Below are 24,899 nucleotides of genomic sequence, written 5' to 3' on the forward strand. Positions count from 1 at the left end.
ATAACACAAAAAGAAAAACAGGAACACTTTTAAGTCAGGTGTGGTGGTGCATGCCCACAATCCTTAGCAGTCAAGGTTGAGGCTGGAGGACTGTGGGTTCAAAGCCAGCGTGTGAGACAGACAGACAGACAGACAGACAGACACACACACACACACACACACACACACACAAACAGGGAGTTCCTTTCTGAAAACAAAAGCCACCATGGACAATCGCCATGTTTCTCTGCCTTGGCCCATGCTGTTCCCATCACTCTCTCATCTACCCGAATATGTTCCTATCCTTCAACACTCAGCCCAAGACCATATTTTCTTGACCACTGTACTGGCTGGGTTTGTGTGTCAACTTGACACAGCTGGAGTTATCACAGAAAAAGGAGCTTCAGTTGGGGAAATGCCTCCATGAGATCCAACTGTAAGGCATTTTCTCAATTAGTGATCAAGGGGGAAAGGCCCCTTGTGGGTGGGACCATCTCTGGGCTGGTAGTCTTGGTTCTATAAGAGAGCAGGCTGAGCAAGCCAGGGGAAGCAAGCCAGTAAAAAACATCCCTCCGTGGCCTCTGCATCAGCTCCTGCTTCCTGACCTGTTTGAGTTCCAGTCCTGACTTCCTTTGGTGATGAACAGCAGTATGGAATAGAAACCCTGACTAAGACAAATTGGTACCAGCATAGTTAGGTATTCCTGTGACAACCTGACCATGTTTTGGGGAGGACTGTGGAAGGACTTTGGAACTTTGGGCCAGAAGATCCATTCGTTGTTAAGAGCTCTGTCAGATGTTGTGTAGGAGCTTGGAAGATAATGTTGAGAACATTGCAGAAGATGGAGGCCCGGCTTGTGAAATTTCAGAGGGAAAATTAAAGACTCTTTTCAGGGCCATTGCTATTTTGGAGTCTGATTATTCTGTGGTTCTGGTTAGCTGGGGCTGAAGAATCAGGTGTGATTAACAAGATTCCAGAACTACTAAAGCAAAACCTTTGCATTACTGGGACTATTGATGCTGGTTAGCTGGGGCTAATAAATTAGTGGTGATTAAGAAGAGACCAGCATCATTGAGGTGACATCTTCTGGGAAGTGTTTTCTGAAAGCACAAAGAGGCTGTGTTCCAGAGATAGCCAAGGTTGTACTCCTGCTGCAGCGGGACTTGGTAATGTGGAAGAGTCACCCAGGTAGTACTGGTTTTGAGGGCATGAAGGGGTCACTCAGAGCAGCTGAGGCTCGGCACTGTGAGAGGCCATGGAAGGCCATTGGTGAAGGTGCAGCCTCAGTTGCAATCAACGGCCCAGGACTGAAGGGGTCATGCAGTGTTTTGGAGATGTCAGTACCATGAGATGACCACCAAGAGCAGCAGGGGGAGTGGAGTACAGGCAGAGGACTACACGTCCTAGAGGACTATACGTGTGATACAAAGGGCATGGCTGGAGAAGTGACCCAAGCCCTTGGAGGAGCCCAGAAGATCGTGAGTTGGATCCCAGACATTGGATGGTTGGAGACTGATTTTTGCTTTTGATTGTGACTCTGCCCTGATATTTCCCTCTTGAAGGAAAAAAAAAACTATTTTAGTGGAGCCCACAGTTAAGAGACTTTTAATTGTAACAAGACTTTGGATTTTAAAAGAGATGGATATTTTAAAGAGATTGAAAATTTAAGAATATGTAAAGACTGTGGGACGCTTAAAGTTATTTAGATCTTGGGGATGAATAAGACTGTAAGGGTTGAGGCTTACTAGTGATGTGTTTGTGTGTCAAGTTGACAAGGGGTCAATTATACTGGCTAGTTTCGTGTCAACTTGACACAGCTGGAGTTATCACAGAGAAAGGAGCTTCAGTTGGGGAAATGCCTCCATGAGATCCAACTGTAAGGCATTTTCATCAAGGGGGAAAAGCCCTTTGTGGGTGGGACCATCTCTGGGCTGGTAATCTTGGTTCTATAAGAGAGCAGATTGAGCAAGCCAGGGGAAGCAAGCCAGTAAAGAACATCCCTCCATGGCTTCTGCATCAGCTCCTGCTTTCTGACCTGCTTGAGTTCCAGTCCTGACTTCCTTTGGTGATGAACAGCAGTATGGAAGTGTAAGCCGAATAAACCCTTTCCTCCCATGCTTCTTGGTCATGATGTTTGTGCAGGAATAGAAACCCTGACTAAGACAACCACCTCTGCTGGAAAGATTCCAAACTTCCATTATCCATTTCTTTCCCCAAGCAAGGTATACTTTAGTGAATAGCAATAAAGTTGCCTATTTCATGAACAGCGCAGCTAGTTCATCAACGATGTCTATATCTAAATCATGAACTATGTCACACAGCTGCAACTAATAGGAGAAAAACATGACTTTCAACAGGACTTTGCTGCTATAATCTATTCAGAATGAACCATGATTAAATTATTTGTAAAATAATTCATACATGACTAAAAAGGAAGCAGCCTCAAGCTATCGTGTATGCAAGAGAAGAAATGAATCTCTTTTACATAACTCCAAATAATGTATACAGATGTTTGTAACACCTCTCCCCCACTCCCCAGTGTGTGTGTGGAGGGGGGCTTGGCAGTGGAGGACCCTGAGTGCATCCAGTCACACTGCATATTGATAACACATACCCTGGAAACCCTGAGACAGATGGCTCTTCCGTACTTGTCTAATTTGAGAAAAAGCACTTGACAAGTCTCAGCACACAGACATACCAGAACTACTTGACCAGTACTTCTAAAATTGTCACTGTCATTAAAATCAAGGTTAAGTCTGACAGTATACAATGCTAAGGCTGGAAAAACCAAAGCAACATGAATGACCTGTGGCTTTATCTGTGACCATCTGTGACTAAGCTGTTGTTTGTGGAGAACAAACTATATCTCCCACAGTGCTGGCACAGTAAGGACTAGGAAGGAGACAGAACGCTTGCTTATCTGCTCTGGGCCCGAGGAGGAGGACAGGCTCTTACCTGTGTGAGATAGAAGACGTGGGTGTGGGGAACTGTGAACAGAGCATTCACTGCACCTCGGAAGGTATAGATCTGCTGGTGGGGGTCCCCTACAAAGATCTTCCCACATGGCTGAGACAGAACTATGTTCATGATAGCTGCAACCAATAAGAGGAAAAGTGAGAAATCTGAATGGCAACAATCCATGCAGCGAAAATAAGCCATATCTAAGAAAGAAAACAAACATAAACTAAGCCAGCCCACGACAGACAATAATTTCTTTTCCACAGGGCAGGCTTTCTATTTTACCATGGGCACAGTAATGGTATCTGGTCCTAGGGACGCAGATTAATTTTATTCCTGGGTGAACTGATCATAAGAAAATATATAAGCAAATAAAAATTTCCATTCTAATAGCATAACATCTCCAAAATACCTAGAAAGTTAAAATTTTAATACTGTCTATATTCCCTATTAGTCATGCAGCATAAAATTTCAGTCTAAATTGACCACGTTTCTCACTCAGCATGAGGCTAGGTTCCTGTGACTGATGAGCCGGCTGCTCAGCAACTTAAGACCAACCTTAGTAAAGCATACGGAGGAAGAGGACAACTGTACTTCAGGCGAGGAACAGACAGCTGTGGGAACTTTGGGTCTAATTTCTGAAAGACTAAGAATCATTCACTCCTCTCCTCATCACAAATAAGAATGACTTATTCCATGTGTATGTCCTCTTACATAATCATAACGCTGTCTCTACGGATTTGAGACTACTGACGACCTGAATAGTTTATCACCTGGGGTACAGTCCTGGGCCTCATCCACAAAGATGGCGTCAAAAGAGGCAAGCAAAGGTTTGCTCAGCTGCCAGAGTTTCAAATAGCCTAGAAGAAGTAGGAACCAAGAGTCACAACTCCTAAGCAAAGCCGTTCCACCTAGCCGACCCAGGACATCTTCTACTGGACACAGGAAAGCTGCCCACCATCATGTGTCATTTGGTATGCCTCTTCTTTGCATTCCCCCAGCTTCCGCATGTTGTCCCAGAGTCGGCTTGCTTCAAGGACACCATTCTAAAAAGTAAGTGACACAGGAACCCAAAGTTTAGGACCCTGGAAGAGGCGGGACCCTGAGACCATACTTCTGCTTCCACACAGTGAGGTGGGAGCAAAGTGTCACCCCAGAACATAGAGGGGCCCACCCCTTTCAGCGCTCTCTAGAGTTTTAACCCTGAGATCTCAAGTGCTCGGAGGGCGAGAGGCTGAGGCCCCAGCAGGCACAGCAGAGCAAAGATCAAAGACCCAACTGTTTTTATAGACTTACTACTGACAATTCCTAAGTTAAGGAACACATTTTCTTTCACAAGCAAAATCTGTGAAAAACCATAACCAAAAAACTGAAAAGGGATTTCCAATCACTGCATGAAGTCTAAGCTCTTACAACCTCTGGGCAAGTCCTTTCACATCTGTCCTACATGATAATGGGAAAACTAAAGTACATGATACAATATGCACTTGTCTGTAATCGGAGCACAAGGAAGGGCAGCTGCTGACACAGGAGAGTCTTGAGTTGGAAGTTAGCCTGGGGCACAGAGACCCTTTCCCAAAAATAAAGAGACAAACAAAAACCCAGCGGGCATTATGAGAGTTAAGGGAGATAGATGCCTGTGAGTACTCCTCATAGAAGCAGATGCCACGAGACTCCCAGTTGTCATGACAGACACTTGACTCGCCTACTCCTGTTCGACTTGTAGAAGTGGTGCTGAGGAAATGAAAGAGAGCAATCACACCAGGTCCCTCCTTGTGAGTACACCGGAAACTCACCAGTTTCTCACTCTGCTCCACCATGACTCTCTGCCCGTGGCTATTCTTGCACCAAATGGGCACATGATCGATAGTTAGCTCTTCATCAGCTGATGCAAAGAAGTTTTCTAAAGTCTTACACACTAACTTGGCCCTTATAAATCCACCTTTTCCTTCAGCAAGGACGGAGTTAACCATAAAGGGTGTCAACTTGAAGAGATTCAACTTCTTCTTCAGCTGGTACCTATAATGAATGCATACCCCAAGTGAATGGTATTGAGCTTCACAGGCATTGTGCTATGGACCATATCTCTCATTCTCATAACCAACAAGATAATCCCAGGTATCATACACAGGGAAGGTGGTTTTAGAAGCCACATCTGAACTGGGATAGCCTGCCCTAAACCTTCATGCACTCACAAGTGACAAGCCAGAGTATACAACTAGTATTCAGTCAGTCACAACAGTTGCTACTGGGTTCAGTATGGGTCACTCTCCAGTCACTCCCTGACCCAGTAAGATACACTCAGCTCCTTCAGCTTTCATGGCCATAAAGACTCAGACACATGGGAGGTTTCCCCATTCACCCTCCCCAGGAATGCCTAAAACTCTTCAGAATTTTGACAATATTGAATTTCCATGCCTCAATTCCAGAGAAACAAGAATGCCTTCTCAGGGATAGCTATGTATAAACAAAGTGTTTTGGTGGTGTAGAAGTGTGGTCGTCTAAGCTCTTCCTCTATCTCCAGCTTGTACATGGAGCATGAAATTTTCTCAGTGTAGTGCAGTAAGTGTGATCATAATGACCATCACATGAAAACAGTAACCACGCGATGTGACAGCAGCACTTGAGATGCTCACTTCCGCCCGACGTGACTGTAGGCCATGGAATGGAAGGTCTTGCAGATGACGTTGCTGGGGAAGACAAGCTCTGCCTGCTTTGCGATGCTCTTGTTGAACGTGACATACAGAAACCTGCTCTGAGACCACTTCTCAGCATACTTGACCAGGGTAGAAGTCTTCCCGGTGCCTGTGGAAGCCAAGAGGAAAGACTGTGACCCTCTGATTAGGTAATTGTGCACCAGGACCCCCATTCAGGCCTTTCTAGGGCACATCCACCCTCTGACTAAAGATTAAGGCTGATTTCAAAATTGATTAAAGCTGTGTCTTGAAAGAGGTGGGAGACCAGAAGCAAGAACTAAGTCCCAGCTAGCTGTTGCTGCACTCATGGTTATCCATGCCTCTGAAGCATCATGCACAGGGGACTCAAGGAGTGCTGTGATCCAGCTAATCAACCTGTATTTCTCTAACAAACATTTCCTGAGTACTTTTCACATGGTCACCTATATGCCAAGCATTGAGAAATAATAAAAAGATTACAACCTAGTTAGAAATAAACACCAGTGCAGGGTAAAACTAGGCAACAAAATGACAATATAAAGATAGCACAGGGTATTTAAAAAAGGAGGAGGAGGAGGAAGAGGAGAAGAGTAGTAGTAGCAGTCATAGTACTCGTAACTAGAAACAAAAAAATCTCAAGTGTAAGTGAGAATCCGAGACCACGACTCCTCCTTCCCAGTCTAACAAGGCTGCTCTGAAGATTCTCAAGAACAGGCAGACTCACAGGCCTTCCAGAAAAGTACATGTGCTGGCTACTTCTACTGTACGGTAAATAGGTACAATCACCTACAGATTAGCTACACTAAGAATTCAGCAGTCTATTTGGGATTCAAATGGCTAAAAAAAGCCTTCATCAGGAAGAGACAGCTATGCTGAGAATTATCAACACAGCATGGAACAGGAAGAAAGGAGGAAAAACAGGACGGGGAGGACAAGAAGGCATCCTGGAGAGACAGCATCCAGCAGATTCTGGTCTGCTACTTTCTTACCTAACGTAAACCTCTCTGAACATCAATAAGGCCATCTAAGCAACCTTACGGAATGCTGTGGGGACTAACACTGCAGGCCACTGCAGGTGTTTAATAAATGTCACTAGCCAGAAACCAGAGTAGAAAAGCAGCAGGGAGGGATTACAGCTAGAAAATAACAGGAACAAAAGTTCAGATAAGACTCTAAAGTCTTTCTGGACACTCTAAGATCTGGGCACAAGTGACTCCATGTTTAGGAAAGCAGGCTGAACCAAAGACAGACCTTCAAGATATCACCTATAAACTAAGGAGCTACCGAACACAGTTGAGCAGATTAATATGACCTGCCTCTCCAGAAGACACTGCTGGATGAGAATATACAATGATAAATGAGGGACTCACCCTACTCTGACAGACTCCATAAAGCAATGCCTAGAAACAATCTGTCTAAATAGGAATCCAGTGCAAATACGCAGTGGTAATGGCTGGCTGCTCTGGGGACTGATTAAAGTCATTCTGTAACAGATCGAGGTCAGAGTGCTATGGCAGGGAGTGGGATGGGGGGACACAGAGAGCAGCAGAAGCAACTACATCATGAACCTGAAAATAGATACTCCAGGAACCTGACAGGAGCTCTCTTACCTGCAAATGCCATAATTTTTACCACCTGGAGAGGCTCCATCTTATGGTTCAGAATCAGCTGTTGTTCATGTGTTAGCTGGATAGATGTTTTCTTGCTATAATCATTACAGAAGAAAAATTAGAAAAACAGAAAAGAATTAAAAAGCCCAAGGGATGGCCAGTCCAAAACACCAAACAAGCAAACTGGACACACAACAGTTGACCCCCAATATGCCCTCCTAAGTGGGCTGAATGTTCTGAAACCAGATTTAGATGCTACTGAACAGCTAATAAATCTACTAAAACCACCAAATGCCAAATGGGTAAAATTTGCACAATATAAATCTTGCCTCAGTAAAGTGATCAAAGCAAGCACCTCTTGTCCTCACACATGAGAAGAGTCAAGAAAGGAAGACAAACCAGTGTATTCCTGTCTATAATCTCAACACTCAGAAGCCTGAGGCAGGAGGAATGTGAATTTTTTGAGTTCAAGACCAGCTTGGGCTGCACAGAGACACTGTCTCAAAAAGGAATAGAAGAGCAAGCACACCCCCACATATAGTCCATACGTACCCTGGCCAGACAGATGGCTCCTCTGTAACTTTGGTGGCCTGAGTACAGGAATTCTCCTGAAGATATAGGCAATAGAAAATGTTGTAGTGAATCCTAATGGGGGAAAAAGTAGATTTAGAGACTTCCAAATTTAAGTCATCATCTATCTCATTTTTCCTTGGATGCATTTCAACTCCTTAACATTTCCATCAAAGAATTTTCCTATTACATTTCATTGAAAAAAATGCAAAGAAAAGACTTCAGTCTCTGCAGCTGAGAAAAGCACTTCTGAAACATCCCAGTCCGGAGAAACATGCACTGTTGCTATGTGTAAGGTCACACAAAGGAGACCAGGACATGCTTTTGAGGGAACAAGAGTATACTGTCCGTGACCATAAGAAACACGCCATCAAAACAGCAGAAGCCGCTGGAAAGCAGGCATAAACACCGGTTCTGGTCATTTGAACCCTGCTTAAACAACCTCACTGCCAAATTAAGCCATCTTTCTGAGCCTCAGTTGCTCTTCTACTGAGTTCTTATGCGGTGACATTGGTTTAGAAGCATGAATAACATTCCTCTTTAAAGGTTCCAAAGGAAACTGTGGCTATTAAGAAAAGAACACCAAAGACAAGATGTCAGAAAACTCGGTCAATAGAGGCACAAGAGTCAGTCCACCACAGACAACTGCAAAACCACTCATGTGCATTCTGAGCTCACACTCAGCACCTACAACACTAATTCCCCAACAAGTGCTCTGCTCCACTCCAGAGTGAGGAGGGCTGATCTCAAAGCATTGCTCTTTTTGATGAAAAAGATGCATTTAGTAACATATCAAGGGCTGGACAACCAACCAGATCAGCATATCACACTACTATGAACGGAATTGGGCCCCTTACAATTCAATAGCTGAATCCCTAACTCGAAACAGGACAGTTGGAAGGAAGGAAGGAAGGAAGGAAGGAGAGAATTAAGATTCAATGCAGTGACAAAGCTATGGGTGTGGATCACCAGAACTACCGACTGTATAAGAAGAGACACAGGGCCAAGTGCTCTGCATCCCCTGCTCCCACCTCTCCCGTTGAGGTAGAGAAGGTGACTCACCAGAACCCAATCTTCCCCTACCTTGTTCTTGGATCTCCAGCCTCAAAAAGGACAAGAAAACAAATGTCTGTAGCTTAAGCCACCTGCTCTGTGGTATTTTTATGATGTATACATTTGCTTATGATAACATTGTTTTTCATTTGACCATTTGTCTTGGTGGAATCTTACCTAGAGCTTCTTGCCCAGGGTCTCAATGCCATGGAGTGGGCTACAACATACACCAGCTGAGAAACTGAACCCAGCTTGGGAATAAAGTAACAGGACCCTGCTGGAGAACCATGCTGCACTACCTTACTAAGGATGAAAGGGTCACTGCTATGTTACTCTCGGGGCTCACTAATCTCAGGGGCCAGTCTTTTCCTGGAGGAGAAACCCACTGGGTTTCTGCTTCTCTAGGACTGGCTGCAACATAACTGCCTACCATCCACACTTGGGATTTTAAAGATCTTCCCTCCCCTGGTCCCTAGACATCTTTATAGTCTTGCACTAGTCTCTCCCAAATTCAATGAATGCCTGCCACACTGGGCTCTTTTCTGGTATGTGTCAAATGCGTTACAACTCTGGGTCCTTATATTACCTATTCCGTCTCTTCAAACGCTTCTTCCCATAACTCCAAATAGAGGCTCCTCTGTGACTTTCAGACTTCTGCAAACTCTTTGCTCATGCCATCCAAAACACTGTCCCCACGTCCCTGCTTAGTACTCTGCTCCACTTCCACTATAGCACACGCCATCCCCTAAAGTGCCCCCTCTTGTGTTTGCTTACGCACTGCCTGTCATCTTGCACTAGACAAGTTCCTCGATTAGTATTTCCACAGCAGATTTTCTTATGCCTGGACAATTTCCAGCTCACTAGGTGCTAAACACATATCCCTCTGAAATCGGACTTCTGAATATGTTATCAATGTCAAGATAACTCTGATTTAGCAACCAATACTCTAGGCTTATCTCACATAAGATAGTTGGTAAGATTCCAAAAATCCTACAGTCTACTCCAAAAGTGAGCAAGGGAAAAAGAAAACGCTAATGTTTTCCTAGGAAAATGTAGTCAGGTGGGAATAAATTGAAGCATTTCACCTTCACCTATAGCTTCAATGATGACTCAAGAACATAGAAACTAGGTGAAGAAATCTTAGTCAACTGGCATAGTAGTCACAAAGCACTTGGAACTGCATTTCCACAGCCCAGTGCCCTGCGGGGAAGAGGAGGAGCTAGGACAAGTCTAGGCCTTGCCACGCTATCCTAGCATCTCCCATCCTCCAGGATGTTACCTATTGCTGATGTTAATCCCCTTCTCCCTCATGGCATAAAGGAGCACAGCTATGCAGTATAAGGTCTCGGTGACATCTGGCATGGTCACTGTGGAGCTGGGTCTCCTGAGGCAGAAGAGCAGATGCTGGATGTCGTTCACACAGCTGGAGAGGAGCACCATGGCTGCCACCAAGGCCCAGACGTTAATGCCCTTCAAAGAGAGGTACAGGATAGGAGGAGAAGACCAGACCCAGCCACAATCAGGACTAGGAAGGAAACCGAGGAACATTCCCAGCTTATTTTATTGGGCATCTGTAGTCAAGCCTTCAATTTCTCTGCCCCTTTCAAATTACCCAGTGTGTCAGCAAGAAGAGCCACGTTGAGGGCTAGAGAGATGGCTCAGTGGTTAAGAGCACTTGCTGTTCATGTAGAAGACCCTGTTCAGTTCCCAGCACCAACTTGGCAGCTCACAATTGCCTGTAACTTCAGTTCCATGGGATCTCTTCTGACCTCCACAAGCTCCTGCACATATGTGGTGTACAGATGGATTCTTAGATACACACCCACATTAAGATAATATAAATATATACGTTGGTTTTGGGGCTGGGGCGGGGTGGTGTTTTTGTTGCTGTTGAGAAAGGGTTTCTCTGTGTAGCCCTGATTGTCCTAAAACTCAATCTGTAGGCTGGCCTTGAACTCAGAGATCCACCCGCCTCTGACTTCTGAGTGCTGGGATTAAAGGTATGAACCACCACAGCCTGGTTTATAATTTTTAAAGGGCTATCTTATAAAGTAACCCTATCACTCAAGTGTTCAGAGGCTAGATAACTAGTGTTCAGGAAAACTTCGGAGGTTCCTCAACAGAATGGACTAAATGTTCCTTAAAATTCCTTCCAAATGAAAGAAGCTACAAATAAGTCCTCTGATTTCTCCATCATGCTACTCAGAGATTCAATCAAAAATTTGAAAATAATCTTCAACTAATCTCAATCACTAACACAGTGAAAAATGATGTCACCATTTCCCAGAGTATCCCTCACGGCCTCTCAGTTCACATACCCCAGCAGCTGCATAGAGGTCAGGTAGTTGTTGCCGCATGCACGCCTCAGCCTCCAAAAGTAGAGGATGATCCCTCAGGCTCCACAGCACCCTCTCAGGGTCAACACTTGGGGAGCATTTGGTGGTGGCCGTGTATCTGTAAAATACTCAAGAGATGAGTCCAGAAGGAAGACAATTGTGAGCAAGGATGTACGAGAAAAGACTTTGAAAATTGTTTCCGAAACAATACTCACCGTATGAGGTTCAGCACACATAGGTCCGAATCCTTTTCTATGCCATGGCTCGAGAGAATGCCATCCACTTTGCTGACAGCCTGCTCTTCATTGATCAAGTATCGATGATATAGCTTCTTCCAAGGAATGAACTATGTAGTTAAAAAACAAAATGAAATAACATACATGCCATGATTCTCAGAAGAGCGGGCCACCTATACAGAAAAGCTGCTACCAAGTGAAAAGCAAGTAGAGGAGGACTAACCCCCCAATCCAAAGCTGGACAGACCAAGGAGAGACACTGTGGGAACCTCAGCTGGAAGACAGGACAACTGGGCCTTGGTTTTGGCTCTAACACAAATGTTCCAGGAGCTGGGGAAAACTAGCTCTTTAGTTTCCTTATCTGAAGTGCCAGGTGAGCAAGATCCAAAAGCTGTACTGACCGTAAGTCAACAAATGTCACACGACAAAAGGAAGACATTATGGAATGATGATGCTACCCAGAGACATTTTCACCAAGATGTGATAGCAGGGCAGGTACCACCACACACCACACACATGTAGTTACACAAAGCAAAACTGAGAACAGAAGGAAGAAAGGCAGCAGGCATGTAAGGAGATGCTGGATTTAAATAGCACTACAGACTACTGAGCCTAACAGATCCACACAGATGCTCCATCCAACAGCAGCAAAATCCATACTCATCCCAAGCCACAATATGTTACATCATTTATTGGTTCACAAAGCCAGTCAATCGATTAAGATGGCTGAAGTTATGCCATGAGTCTTTTCAGTAAAATGAGGACACTCTAAGTTAAGGCAGCAGGAAAGCTGAGCTACCCACAACGTAAATCAGGCTTTCCTGTTCTAGAGATAAGGTGTCACCAAGTAGCTGAGGCTGGTCTTACACTCATGATACTCCTACCTCCACCTTCCTAGTACTGGGATACAGGCATGTATCGGTGCATCTGGCTACACAGTGCACCCTTAGAAGGGTCAAAGAAGCAATCATAGAGCACCTTAAGACAAGTAAGACGAAGACACAACACAACTTAACCGACACCGTGGAAACAGCGAGCAGCTAGCTTACAGGGAGGAGGCTTCTGTTTAGAACAGAAAGGGATCGCGCGCTCAGTAGAGCGTCTGTGGCCGAGTGTTTGCCTAGAACATGCAGGGCATAGGTTCAATCCCTAGCACTAAAAGAAAAGATCTAAAAACACCCAGACTACCTTCATACCTCAAAGAGGGAAAAAAAGGAACTAAGGTCAAAATTAGCAGAAGAAAGGAAATTACAAAGAGCAGAGCAGACGTGGGCATAGAAGTGCTTGTCTGTAACCAAGCGGAGCAGGCAGCAGCAGGAGGATGGACGATCTGAAGCTACTCTGGGATACGCAGTGAAACTGCACAAAAATAACAGTAACAGTAATAACAATAATTAAAAACCCTCGGCTAGATCAACTAAGAAAAATGAAAGGGACATTAAAATTAATGCCACAGAAGTAAAAGAACTACAAGGGGCAAAAATGGATAAATTCCTAGAAACCCACATCCCACCAAGTCTGCATAACAGAAACAGAATGACAGAAAGATAAAGAGTGAAGAGACAGAATCAAACAGCAAAACTTGCACCAGAGAAAAGCCCGGGACCAGATGGCTTCAGTGGGGAATCCTACAGAACATTTAACGAACAATCAACACCAGCATGCCTCAGACTCTGCCAAAAGACTGAAGAGGAGGGAAAGTGCCAAGTTCCTTTGGTGAGGCCAGCACTGCCATAACATGAGAGCAACTACTGAAAACACCCTGCTGTTGTCGATGACCAGAGTGACATCACTGTAACATTTTAAGAGAGAAAGACAAGCTTGGATATGGTCCCAAGAACTCTGTGTAACCCAGCCCCTCCCTATCCCCACCCCACAGCGCTCAGTGCATACAACAGCTTGCCATTTAGCTGACAGACACAGTGTCAGCAAGCAGGGCTCACATCTAAACTCATAGACATTGTTCTGAAATCAGCAACTAAGATGCCATGGTGGAAAGCTAGTGACATTTCTCCTGACCTCTTTCATAATTAGAAGAAAAATTTCGCTTTCCTCTTTTAGGCTGTATGAAGCTCAATGTATGGGTGCCTGAGATCTAAGATAGAGATCTAAGCTAGTGTGAAGACTGTACTTAGCAGCTGTCACTATGCTACAAAATAACGTACTAATTGTACCACAAATGCTACTGATAGTGTTTGGGTCACCACAAGGAAAAGAGAAAGACAATTCAAGAGTCATGGATGTGCTAAGAAAATGTCCAAAGGAGGGTCTCAGGCCTAAGCTTCCCATAAACAACGTTACATACGCTGAGAAAACACAAACTATAAAGATTATCAAGACCCAGATAAATAAGAGAATAATGCTTATTCTACAGGGAGCAGATACCTGCCTCCCTAACAGAGGAGAGTCTTTTCTAGAAAAGTACTGTTCTAGAACGATTAGGCAAAAAAGGAGAGAAGGCAGGAAAACAGGCAGTCACTCTGCCCAGTCTGAGCACAGAAAATGGAAGTATTAAGTTATCCAAAGAGGGAAATGAAAGAAGGCATAGAAGAGAACGGGTTATTAAGACCAAATGCAGAACCGTAATTACACTAACAGAGCTATAAAATGCTGAAATGGTAAAGAGGAAATAATGGACTTCAATGGGACAGGATGGGAAGGCACAGTTTGTACAATATGAAGTCTTGAAGAACATGCAAGATGGTAATGGACATACAGTGACCTTAATCTAAGTGGGTCGTGTGATTACACCACATGGTGCCAGACATACACAGTCTAAGGAAGGTCAGGGCACAGATAAAAGCAGATGTGAGAAGAAGGAAGGAAGGGTTCTAGAAGATTTGGTGGGGCATGCCTGGATGGCCCCAGATACCTGGGTAGTCTGTTCTTCATTCATGAGGCAAAGGGAAACCACCACTTTGAAAAGGTCCTCTCCTCAGAAATCCCCATTAAGTGAAGCTAATCTGTATGCTGTTTGAGGACTGAGCAATTAACTTACCAGCGGGTCATTGATTATTTCCCTCCACAGGTGGCACACCAGGCTGAGATTCCAGTAGAGGTCCTCCACTGGCAGGAAAGCAAAGATGTGTCTCAGCACTTCACTTGGCAGCCTGCAAATGTGGCTGGGCACTTCCTGACAAGGCAACATTCCAAGAAGCCCATAGTATGAGTCAGGCAAGGGATCAGGACCAATGTCCTCAATGTCTCGGCCAGCTTCCCCCGGCACTGGGGAGCACTGGGACAAACTGTCCTCTGCCCCTTGCCTGGCCTCCCTAAGCCTTGAACACGATGGGAACAAACGATGGCGCGGTGTCTTCTTAGTAACGCCATCCCACTGGCCGCTCTCTGTGGCTTCCTCAAAGCAGTGAGCCCGCTTCCTGGCAGGCTGTGCAGATCCTGATGAGCCCAGCCTCGCTTCTCCATTATCCACCTGAGGCAGAGTACAACTGCTCTCTGCAGTTAAAATCATGTCACCCTCAGCGTCCTGACAGCTGTCCTGGCCAACAGAATTGCTTTTGGCCATGTCATTGGTACAGTGCTGGTGGCCAGCTAGGAAGAACTCAGAAATATATCTCTGACATCCTCGACCTATAGAGAAAACCCAAAAAAGAAGAAAAAGAAAAAAATTCAGTGGCTGCTGACCCACTGAAGACCTGAGTAATACTATTTAATTTATCTATGCTAACGGAGAAAAGACACACCGGTGTGCTTATGGGTCAAGTGGTTGTATAAATAGCTAATATAAAATTAATCTGACCCATATTTAGCATGAGACAACTGTGTGCACTGGTCAACACTCTAGCCTGTAAGCACATATATGCATACGTTTAGATGCTGCACACTGGACACCTGAGTGGGCAGAGACACAAGAAATGGCTGCTCATAGTCACATGGCAGGCACAATGCAGCTCTCTCTTGGTCCCGCAACAGCAATTCTAAGTCTGTATAAGCAGAAAGAAACATGCTTTATCAGGTCCAGAGTATCTATTCTTCATCTGATCCTGCAAGTAAGTTTATTTTATTTTTATTTCCTATGGTGAATCTGTCATTTTTAAAACAAAGAGCTGAACTTTTCTCCCTTTATTAGCCTGATCCCATCTCTTCTTCACATGCACTCAGTCAGTGTTTTCTAAGGACAGTTACTTTTGAGAAGACTATGAAACGACATTCCCTGACCTCATCACCTTGAAGACAGAGCCCAAACAACTGCGATCTCAAACATCACTGCAGTATTTTCTTAAGAAAGTATCAATATACAACAATATATACAGTTCCTTTCTAAATAGTAAAGCCAAAATCCTTACTTTGAAAAGAAAGAATGGTCAAAGCCAGAATTAGCCTTTAAATGAATGAATGGACATGAAAACACTGTCACGCTGGGGAGAGGAAACATCAACTATAATTGCTCCACAGCAGTTTAAGAGACAGTGTCCTTTAGTCAGGCCTGGGTGAATCTGGACACTTCCTAGTTGGCGAAGCCAGCCACACAGCAGTGAAACAGTGCTGTGCACTCAGCCTCAGAGGCCTGAGGAACTTCTGCCTGCCAAAGGCAGGTAGAAGCTGGCTTATCCACAGACAAGCTAAGCATTAGAACTTGTAATTAGGTCTGAAACAGCCTCACGGAATGGTCACACTAGTCCCCAAATTGAGAAATATGGGTTATTTAAACTATATTGGATTCTGAAATTAGATGTATTAAGAAGAAAAGGCAATGTAAAATATGTTAAAATATGTGTTTGCATAAGAAATTTGTCTGATATAAAGAGGGTGACAAGAAAAATCAAACTGCTAGAAGCCGACTTTCATGTATTAATGATATCAAAATTGAAGATTAATTAATAACCTGTACTTGATCATTACACATTGCACACTATAAAACTATCATACTGTACTCCATTAATAAGGACAAATACTATGTGCCAATCAATCCTTTACAGTAACAGGGAAACACTTTAATAGGCTCTGAGAAATAGCTGTGACAAGATAGAGCGTCATGTTTAAGACCATTAGGTCAATAATACACATTCAGTTGATGGAGGAAAACTGAAGTCTTGTTACGGAGAAGGCTTATTGAGACAGCCTAGGTGCCACGAAGCATGGGAGAAGCGCAGGCCTGTAAGCACAGCCATCTGGAGGCTGAGGCAGGAGGATCTCAAGTTTACGTAATCCTCTCAGAAGCTTCATGAGCACTCCATCTCAAGATAAAAGCAGAGAGGGCTGGGAGCTGGGGTAAAGCTCCCAGTACAGTGGTAGCCGAGCGAGCACACAGGGCCAGGGTTCAATCCCCAGTCCTCAGTACAACACCAAAAGAAGCGAGTGCACTGTAGGAGGGAACATTTTAAAGGGAAATCACTATCCTGTGGCTCTCCTGACAGTAAGCCGTGGTGCCTGCAGACTGGATGACTGCAGAACACCGACTGACTGTGGGCCACGTCTTTTATTACTTTATAATTAGGTACGCTGACAGGCTTACTTGGGCTCTAACATTAGAGAAGGACAGAATTTCAATGGAAAACATACAAATAATGAATACAAGTGTCATCCTGTTGTAACAGGTCAGGAAAATCAAGCGGTGACATTTACAAACACTTATATGAAACCGGAAGACATTCAAAGGCACACTAACCACAGATTTTGAAACAGAAGCCATACCCCTATTCCGTCCTTTTGTTCTGGGTCTAGGATAGAGACCATGGTTAGGGTCTCTGTTTGTCCATCTCTGACTGAAGGGCTGAGTCACAGCCAAATGACTCCGGGCCAAATGATGGCAGTCGACCACTGTAAGATGCTTCCGCTTAAACCGTCTCACTGTTTTGGAACAGGAAGAAGAAATGGGAGTGCTTGTTAGTTCTTCCCAAACACTGGCCCGCCAGTGAGTTATACGCAAATTATAGAAAAATGCTGAGGACTGAATTTGAAGACCACTACAATGTCCAATGTTCAATGTCTTAAGTATCATCTCTTTTAGCATTTAAGAACATTTATGGCCACCACCCCCTTGAACAAACCCAACTTGTTGGGCTTGTTTAATACTTAGATAGGATTTAATCCCAGTACTTGGGAGGCAGAGGCAGGCAGATTTCTGAGTTTGAGGCCAGACTGGTCTACAGAGCGAGTTCTAGGACAGCCAGGGCTACACAGAGAAACCTTGTCTCAAAAAAAAAAAAAAAAAAAAAAAAAAAAAAGAGAAAGAAGACCTTAGGAGAATTTTTGTTGTTGTTGGGTATTTTTGGTTTGGGTTCTTTTGAGACAGAGTTTCCCTGGGTAGCCTTAGCTGTTCTAGAAATCACTCTGTAGACCAGGCTGGCCTCAAACTCATAGAGATCCACCTGCCTCTGCCTCTGTCTCTGCCTCCTGAGTACTGGGATTTAAGGCGTGTGGCACGACACCCCAGCAAGATAGGAGAGTTTAAAGCAGCCCTCCCAGATGACATTTTAAGATCCTAAATTTTTTTAATCTATTTGAAATGTTTAAACTTATACTTTATAGAAGCTTTGATCATGAACTATTCAAAAGAAGTTGTCCAGCCTATAAACACTGCATACTGCTCTCATATGTGGCTCCTCCATTTAAACCCTCAGAGCCTGTAGAGGTCAGGAAGATAGAAAGGGCCCAAGAGAGGAAACAGGGAAGAGACCATAAGGGGCAAAGGAATGTGATTAATAAATAATGGATAACAGACTTGGCAAGTTACAGCCTTCATTTAAGCCACATTCATACAATAATCATAGAAAATTAAGAGCTGGCTATAACTTCACTCTAAGAATAAAAACTTGTTATTTTCTGCTTGCTTGCTTTGTGTAGAAAATAGGATCTTATCATGTTGCCTTGGCTGGCCTGAACGCAGACATCCTCCTGTCTGCCAAAACGAAAATTTTTACAGCTTACTTTCTATCAATGGAATGAGTAAAACGACTTCTTTTATATCACAACTTTTCAAAAGACAAGCATGAGGACCTGAGCTCAAATCCCCAGAACCCATGTTGAGAGAGGTGGATGGAGCACAGCAGCCTAGGTCTGTGGTCCCAACCTGGGAAGCTGAAAATCAGCAAACTCTAGGTTCAGTGGAGACTGTATCACAAAGTAAGGTAGAGTGTGATATCTGCCATCAACATCTGGTTTATGTGAATGCCTGTGTGTGTGCACAACACACACACACACAAACACACACACACACACACACACACACAGCACTGAATACAGGGCAGAGAAAGGTAAAGCACTCTGCCTAGCATGCACATACTATAAGGCCCCAGGTTCAGGATGGACACACACACACACTAAGGCCCTAGGTTAGCATCAATATATAACACTGAGTATAACTACAGATTATGTAACTATTTCTGCTCAGTACCCAAGCAGTTGAGAAATAACCCATCTATTTTCAGCTAATTCTTTGAAGTTGGTTCTCCCCCTACCCCCCACAAGGTTTCTCTGTATAGCCCTGGCTGTCCTGGAATTCACTTTGTAGACCAGGCTGGCCTCCCGAGTGCTGGGATTAAAGGCATGCGCTACCACGCCTGGTTTCTCTGAAGTTTTAATCTGTCTTTAAAAATTAAAAGTCCATGACTAGTGTAACATTCCTAAAAAATTACTTGCATACACATTAATGCCTAAAAGGATACCGGAGACCTTATGGCCATCTCATTCAGAAGGCGCAGCACTACCATGTTAGGCACCACAACAGAATGTACACAGGGCTCCTAGGAAGGAAGGAAGCGCTGGGTAGCTCTGGGCAGTCAATTTGATCTTAGAGCTGACTATTGAGAAAACACAGAGAAATGTCAACATCCTATGCAAAGCTACTTCTCCTGTTTAGCAAAGCTTATCCAACTTGAGGAAAACATGGAACTATGAAGACAGGAAGTACACAGCAGGCCAACTGCAGCCAATCCTGTGTTCCCGTGTTCCTACAAACACTTTTATCACAGCAAGCAATAAATCTCATTCACATACTTAGAATGGAAAATCTAACATTTACTCCCAGTACTGAGAAGCAGAGGTTGGGGTTTGATGAATTAAAAACCAACCTAGTCTACGTACTGAGCCCAGGCTAGCCAGGGTTACATAGTAAACTCTGTCTCAAAAATACAAAGCAGCCGGCCAGTGGTGGCACACGCCTTTAATCCCAGTACTTGATTCATTTTTTACTTTTTATTAAAAATCAACTTGTAAAACAAGTCACAAAAGTGAAACTTTAGGGTTTTGTGGCTCAAGCTATTACTTCTCCTCCTTAGCACAAACCCTCTGCACTTCTTGGTTCTGATGCAATGGGTCTCGCTTTAAGCCTGGGCCCTTATCAATGCCGAGCACATAAAAGGATGTGCATCTTATGTGCTCTGTTTCCCCCCACAACCAAGTTAAACAGGCAGCTGATTCTCTTGGATGCTAATAGAACATTCTAGACTATGATGTGGCTTTGTGTTCTAAAGACACCCTGGGGAAGAATTCTCCTAGCAGCCTGAGTACTTAAGATTACTGCTTTAAAAAGAACCTCCTCCACCAAACACCCATGTGCATACACAAACACCCATGAGCTACCACCACCTGGAACCTTTTTAGATTGTTATGTAATTAAAAAAAAAAGTTCTACCATTCGGTCATTCTATGTTTGGAGCTATTGGTTATTGCAACAAACGTTATGCTAATTATTCCAGGATTACTTGAAATTGACACCAAATAATCTCTTTGTCCTTTAATCTTTACTAAATAAAACTCATGCTAAAAAATCCTCTAAAACTTACAGTTTATAGACCTACATAGACAAGATGAAGACTAATTTCTTAGAACTCCTAGAGAAGTTGATTAAATAACTGCTCTTAAAATTAGAAAACAAACAAACAAACAAGCCAGCTCCCTCCTACAAGGTTCCTCACTGGAGAGAATAATGCTCTGAAGCCAAATTTAACTTTGCTAATTAGATAATGTGCCACCCTCCTCACCTCCAAAGCTTTGAAGATGCACAAGCAGACGGGTGAGGTACTGTATGATAGAGACCATTATTACTATGACTCTGGCATTTGAACCGTCCAATGACAGCCAGTAAAACTGAGAGTCCAAATAAATATAGCCAAGTGTTATCCCTCAACTCTATCATTCTAAGTTGCCACTCAAGCCAGGAAGTACTTAGCTGTGATACAACCACTCTGCACATTTCTGAGACACTTACAATGCTTTCATAAATGTCTATTAAAGTATACCTTATAGATTATTGTCTTAATATATATTTGTTGTGTTGTATTAATAGTGATTATTTATATAATGATGATTTGTTTTGGCTCTGAGGCTAAATGTTTTCTGTAAGGTATATAGGAAAGAGAAATGAAGAACATATTTCTACCCAGTATTCTCTGTTTATAACTTCATAAATAACTGCTAATTAGATGAAAAGCTGCACAGCTATGGGGCTGCCTTTTAAAGTTGGGCTGTGGTGGCTTCAACTATCTCACAGTTCCTTAAGCTTCTTACAGCCCACAGCCTGCTTTACAGAGCAGTGCCTTTCCTAAGTTCTCATTTCATCTGCAAAATAACCCCATGATTATTCAATTAAAGTAGGGCTTAGAAAAGACCTGCTTCAAGCCACAACTTAGCTCCTAAGCAACAGCACCAGGGGCTGGAAAGATAGATCAGTGGTAAGAGCCCTTGCTGCTCTAGGAGACGACCAGGATTCAGTTCCCAGCATCCACGTGTGGGCAGCTCACAATAGCTTGTAACTCCAGCTCCAGGGGGATCAATGATTTTCTGGCCTCTGCAAGTACTTGCATACTCTGCTGTACACATGCACACATGAATTTCTTTCTTTTTTTTAAACTAATAACATCACCAGAAGAACTTGGCTTTTCTGACTACTTAGTCTGGTGTGTTTTCGACTTTAGGCCCAGAAAGCTTTACAGGAGGTTGGAAAAATCTCACATTAGTGGAACATAAAGATATATAACTAATCCCAGCACTCAGGGATTGTGGATCAGCCTGGATGCAAAACTTTATTAAAAACAAAACAAACATCCTCAAGTTGAATTCTTATACCAGTTTTAAAGAGCAGTTATATCTCACAAAGACAGTTAGTAGCAAATATTCAGAAAAAAATGAACTATAAGAGAAATGTCACTATACAGTCTACAGTATAGACTCAAAATGGGAAAAAAACTTTTAAATATTTTGTCCCATTTAACTCAAAGGAAAACAGACAGACAAACACCAAACACAAAGAGTGCACACTGGTTCTCATTCCTCTTTCTGTCACTCGGTCTTCATGGAAAGACCTACCAGCCACTCCCTGCTTCTCTAAGTCCACAGGTCTGCATCAGGTAGCCCAAACTTTGCTACGGGGAGTGTGATAGGAAAGGATACATGCATCAGGAGGCCAGGTCAAGCTCAGGTGTCATTTCTCAGAATCTGTCCTGTTTCTCTAACTGGGCCCCAGGGCTTACCCGATTCAGCTGCACTCGCTGGCTTGCGCTGGCAAGCTCAGGTAGCCGCCTTGCCTCCCAGTGCTGACATTACAAGGCTCGCATTCTCATGCGGGTGTTTTATGTGGTGCTAACTAAGGATCCTCATGCTTGACTGGCAAGCACTTGACCAATTGAGCCACCTTCCCTGCCCAGCAGCCCCAGTCTCTTGCGGTCACCTCATGCCCTAAAACACCGACTACTTCTGTAAGTACAGCCCCCATTTATTACTGCAAGAAAAGATGGGCTGAACGGCTCATTCTGTGTTCCTCAGACAGAATGACAGAAAACAAACAAACAAACAAACGAGAAATCACTACTTACTGTCCACAATATATCTTCATATATCTGATAACCATTTTCTATTATTTATTCACTCATTCCTCAACCTCTTCATTTTTCTCCATTTCCCAGATTTACTATGAACTCCATGAGGGCTTTCCTTATGGTATCCCTGTTGCTAATGCTATTTTAGACATTGGAGAGCATACAAAAATAAGTAAGCCTGACCATAAGGCAGCTACCAAAACAAACACAAATTGCTAAACACACAGCAATCCAAGCACTACATAAATATACACATAAGGGCCTACGGTAGTAAATATAATTAGGACTGTTACAAGAATCTCCATAAAGGGATGGGCCTTAAGTGATGAATGGGATTCAGTTAGGCACAAGAAAACAATATGAATGAAAAACAAAGGAATGGCACAATGTGTGACAGAAACGTTTCCTTTCTTCAGAACAAAACGCTAACTGACAGGCTGGAAAATGAATTTGGATCCAGAGACTACAACGGTCCTCTTACATACTGCTAAAGACACTGTCCTTTACTCATTGCATAGGCAATTCAGAGTAACGTGCTGTTTTTAAAAGCAAGGCCATTACACAGCCAAGGGTAGCTAGGCATGGAGATTGTCAGCAAAATAAGTCAGAAAGTCATGGTACCAGCTGGGCAAGAGTTGGAGAAGGCCGGAGAACAGAAGTTGGGTAGCAAGGACAGGTGAGTATCAACAAGGTGTGAAGACCAAGAGGAAAATGGAGGACAACTGACTCTGCTTGTGTAACATTAAGGGAGCTGATTTTAGCTATGTTAAAAAGCAAAGGAAGAAATGGCTGCTCTAATAATTTTTCATACACTGAAAGGCCTAAAGTTTCCATTTTAAAAATAATTTTCAGGGTTTCTTCTTGTGGTTTGGTTGTTGTTTTGATTGGTGGTTGGTCTGCTTTGTTTTGCTGAAGTAGGGTCTTAGGCCAACTAAATGCTAGGCTGATCAACTGTGTGCCATCATGTCCAGATTATTTTAAGAGGTTCTGTAGAACACCCAGTTAAAGCTCCCTCGAGTTCTATGAAACATCAAAAGTCTTCAAAGAGCATGCGAATAACTATTGACAATGTAAGAGCTGGCTTTGGTGATAATTTCTACAAGTTTTGTCAAAACCAGAACAGCAAAGAAAAAATCTAAATTTTTCTAAACTAAAGTCAGCCTGGGGGAACAGAGAAATATAAGATGGGCGTGTGTGTGTGTGTGTGTGTGTGTGTATGCGACAGTAACACATTTGAAATTAGAATTCAAATACTTTTATGTATTCATAAACCAGGAAACATGTTAAAGGACTGATCCCTTGATCCCTCAACGACATCTAAGTACCAAAGATCCATGAAACACAGCAAAAGTCAGATCGAATATCCCAATTCCATTGACAGTTAGTTACAAGGGAATTGAAGGCCTCCAAAGACCTTCACTGAAGAAATGGGCAGCTCAACCAGACAGAGAGAGAAGTACTAGCCCTACTCATAAACTTAAAGCATAAATACCCACCGCTCTCCAGAAAAATCACCAGGGCTATGGAGGCAGATTCACCAAAAATATCTAGTTTCCCAAAGGAAAACACAGAGCAAAGGAAATTCATAGAGCAGAGGAGAGGCAGAATCTAATTTAGAATACCAATTAAATAACCAATTTCATCTTTTTATAAACCAGGATTCTCGGTTTTGTTTAAAGGACCAGAAACTTAAGAGAGATAAGGCAAGACCACGTGAAATCATTTGTAAGGAAGGAGTAGGCAGCCCAGACTAGCCTCGAACCTCGAACTCAAGGTCCTCTTGCTTCAGTCTCCCAAACGTTGAGATTTAAAACCATGCAAAGTAGCAAAAAGTTTGAAACTATCAGATGCCTCAACTTTCCAATACGTGGCAAAAATCACTAACTTCATTTGGCCTTGACGTCCTTCCTCGTCTCTAAAACCTGAATGCTACCTATGGGCTGTTTATGGAATAGACAATGTCAGGCGCTTAGTGAACCAGAATGTACTGCCAAATGCAAAGAAATTGTTTTAAACCTGGCAGGAGCGACTTCCATTTTACTTCCCAAACGGAAACACCATTAGGTTAAATGTCTAGTTCCTCGAAAGGAAGCCAACAAAGCGGGCTCGGGTCTCAAAGAACCCTCCAAAAGCCCCCCAGGCCTTCTCGCGTCCCCTTAACCACCATCACCTGTTCAGGTGAGGGGGTGGGAGACTACCAAGGCGAACACCAACGTCAGGAGCTGCATACAATGACTCGCCCAAGGTCAAAAACATTACAGTGGAGACAAGCCAGGCTTGCCAGCGGCAGAGGATCTGTCTTCTCAGGTGCTGCCCCTTCCGGAGCCTCAGGGAGCGGCCAAGGGATGCGGGTCTGCAGAGAGCATCCGACCTCCTTCTGCAGGCCCACTCCTGACCACCGCGGGCGCGGCCAGCTCCTACGCCCACCCTCAGCTAGGGCCCCACCCCCGAGGCCAAGACCCCTGCGCGGGAGACCCCACAATAGGAAGTTTTCCCGGCTCGCACCCCACGCCAAGTCCACGGTCTCACGCACTATGGCGGCCCGGCCCAGGACCCCGGCGGCGACACCACCCAGGCGATGCCGCCGGACATTCAGCCTTTCCCCGACCAGCAAGCCCCTCCTTCGGCCCAGACAGCGAGCACAGACGACTGCAGACTTCCTCCGCGAGCTCCGCCTCTTCGCTGCCAAGACGCACCCTCCCACCGG

The 24,899-nt window shown here is 43.9% G+C and overlaps 1 protein-coding gene across 7 annotated transcripts in view; it reads right to left on the bottom strand.

The window, feature by feature from the left end:
• Fbh1 (F-box DNA helicase 1) overlaps positions 1-24,879 on the bottom strand; it is a 35,013-nt gene extending 10,134 nt beyond the window's left edge. For 2 of the 7 annotated variants that reach the window (XM_006497505.3, XM_030251861.1), the window contains exons 1-13: positions 24,726-24,873; positions 17,070-17,225; positions 14,416-15,005; positions 11,397-11,527; positions 11,164-11,299; positions 10,125-10,315; positions 7,775-7,867; positions 7,223-7,317; positions 5,574-5,742; positions 4,734-4,956; positions 3,896-3,983; positions 3,711-3,797; positions 2,935-3,071 (exon numbers count right to left, since the gene is read on the bottom strand). In XM_006497505.3, the coding sequence (XP_006497568.1) occupies positions 2,935-3,071; positions 3,711-3,797; positions 3,896-3,983; positions 4,734-4,956; positions 5,574-5,742; positions 7,223-7,317; positions 7,775-7,867; positions 10,125-10,315; positions 11,164-11,299; positions 11,397-11,527; positions 14,416-15,005; positions 17,070-17,225; position 24,726 (2,097 nt within the window). In that variant the 5' untranslated portion in view covers positions 24,727-24,873. Of the gene's footprint in view, positions 1-2,934; positions 3,072-3,710; positions 3,798-3,895; positions 3,984-4,733; positions 4,957-5,573; positions 5,743-7,222; positions 7,318-7,774; positions 7,868-10,124; positions 10,316-11,163; positions 11,300-11,396; positions 11,528-14,415; positions 15,006-17,043; positions 17,226-24,362 lie in introns of all 7 variants that reach the window. The other 5 variants (NM_015792.2, NM_001348235.1, NM_001348237.1 and 2 more) reach the window with 5 other exon arrangements.
• Between the last annotated feature and the right edge of the window lie 20 nt (positions 24,880-24,899).

The sequence above is a fragment of the Mus musculus genome, chromosome 2 (assembly GCF_000001635.26).
Source record: "Mus musculus strain C57BL/6J chromosome 2, GRCm38.p6 C57BL/6J".
Taxonomy (NCBI): domain Eukaryota; kingdom Metazoa; phylum Chordata; class Mammalia; order Rodentia; family Muridae; genus Mus; species Mus musculus.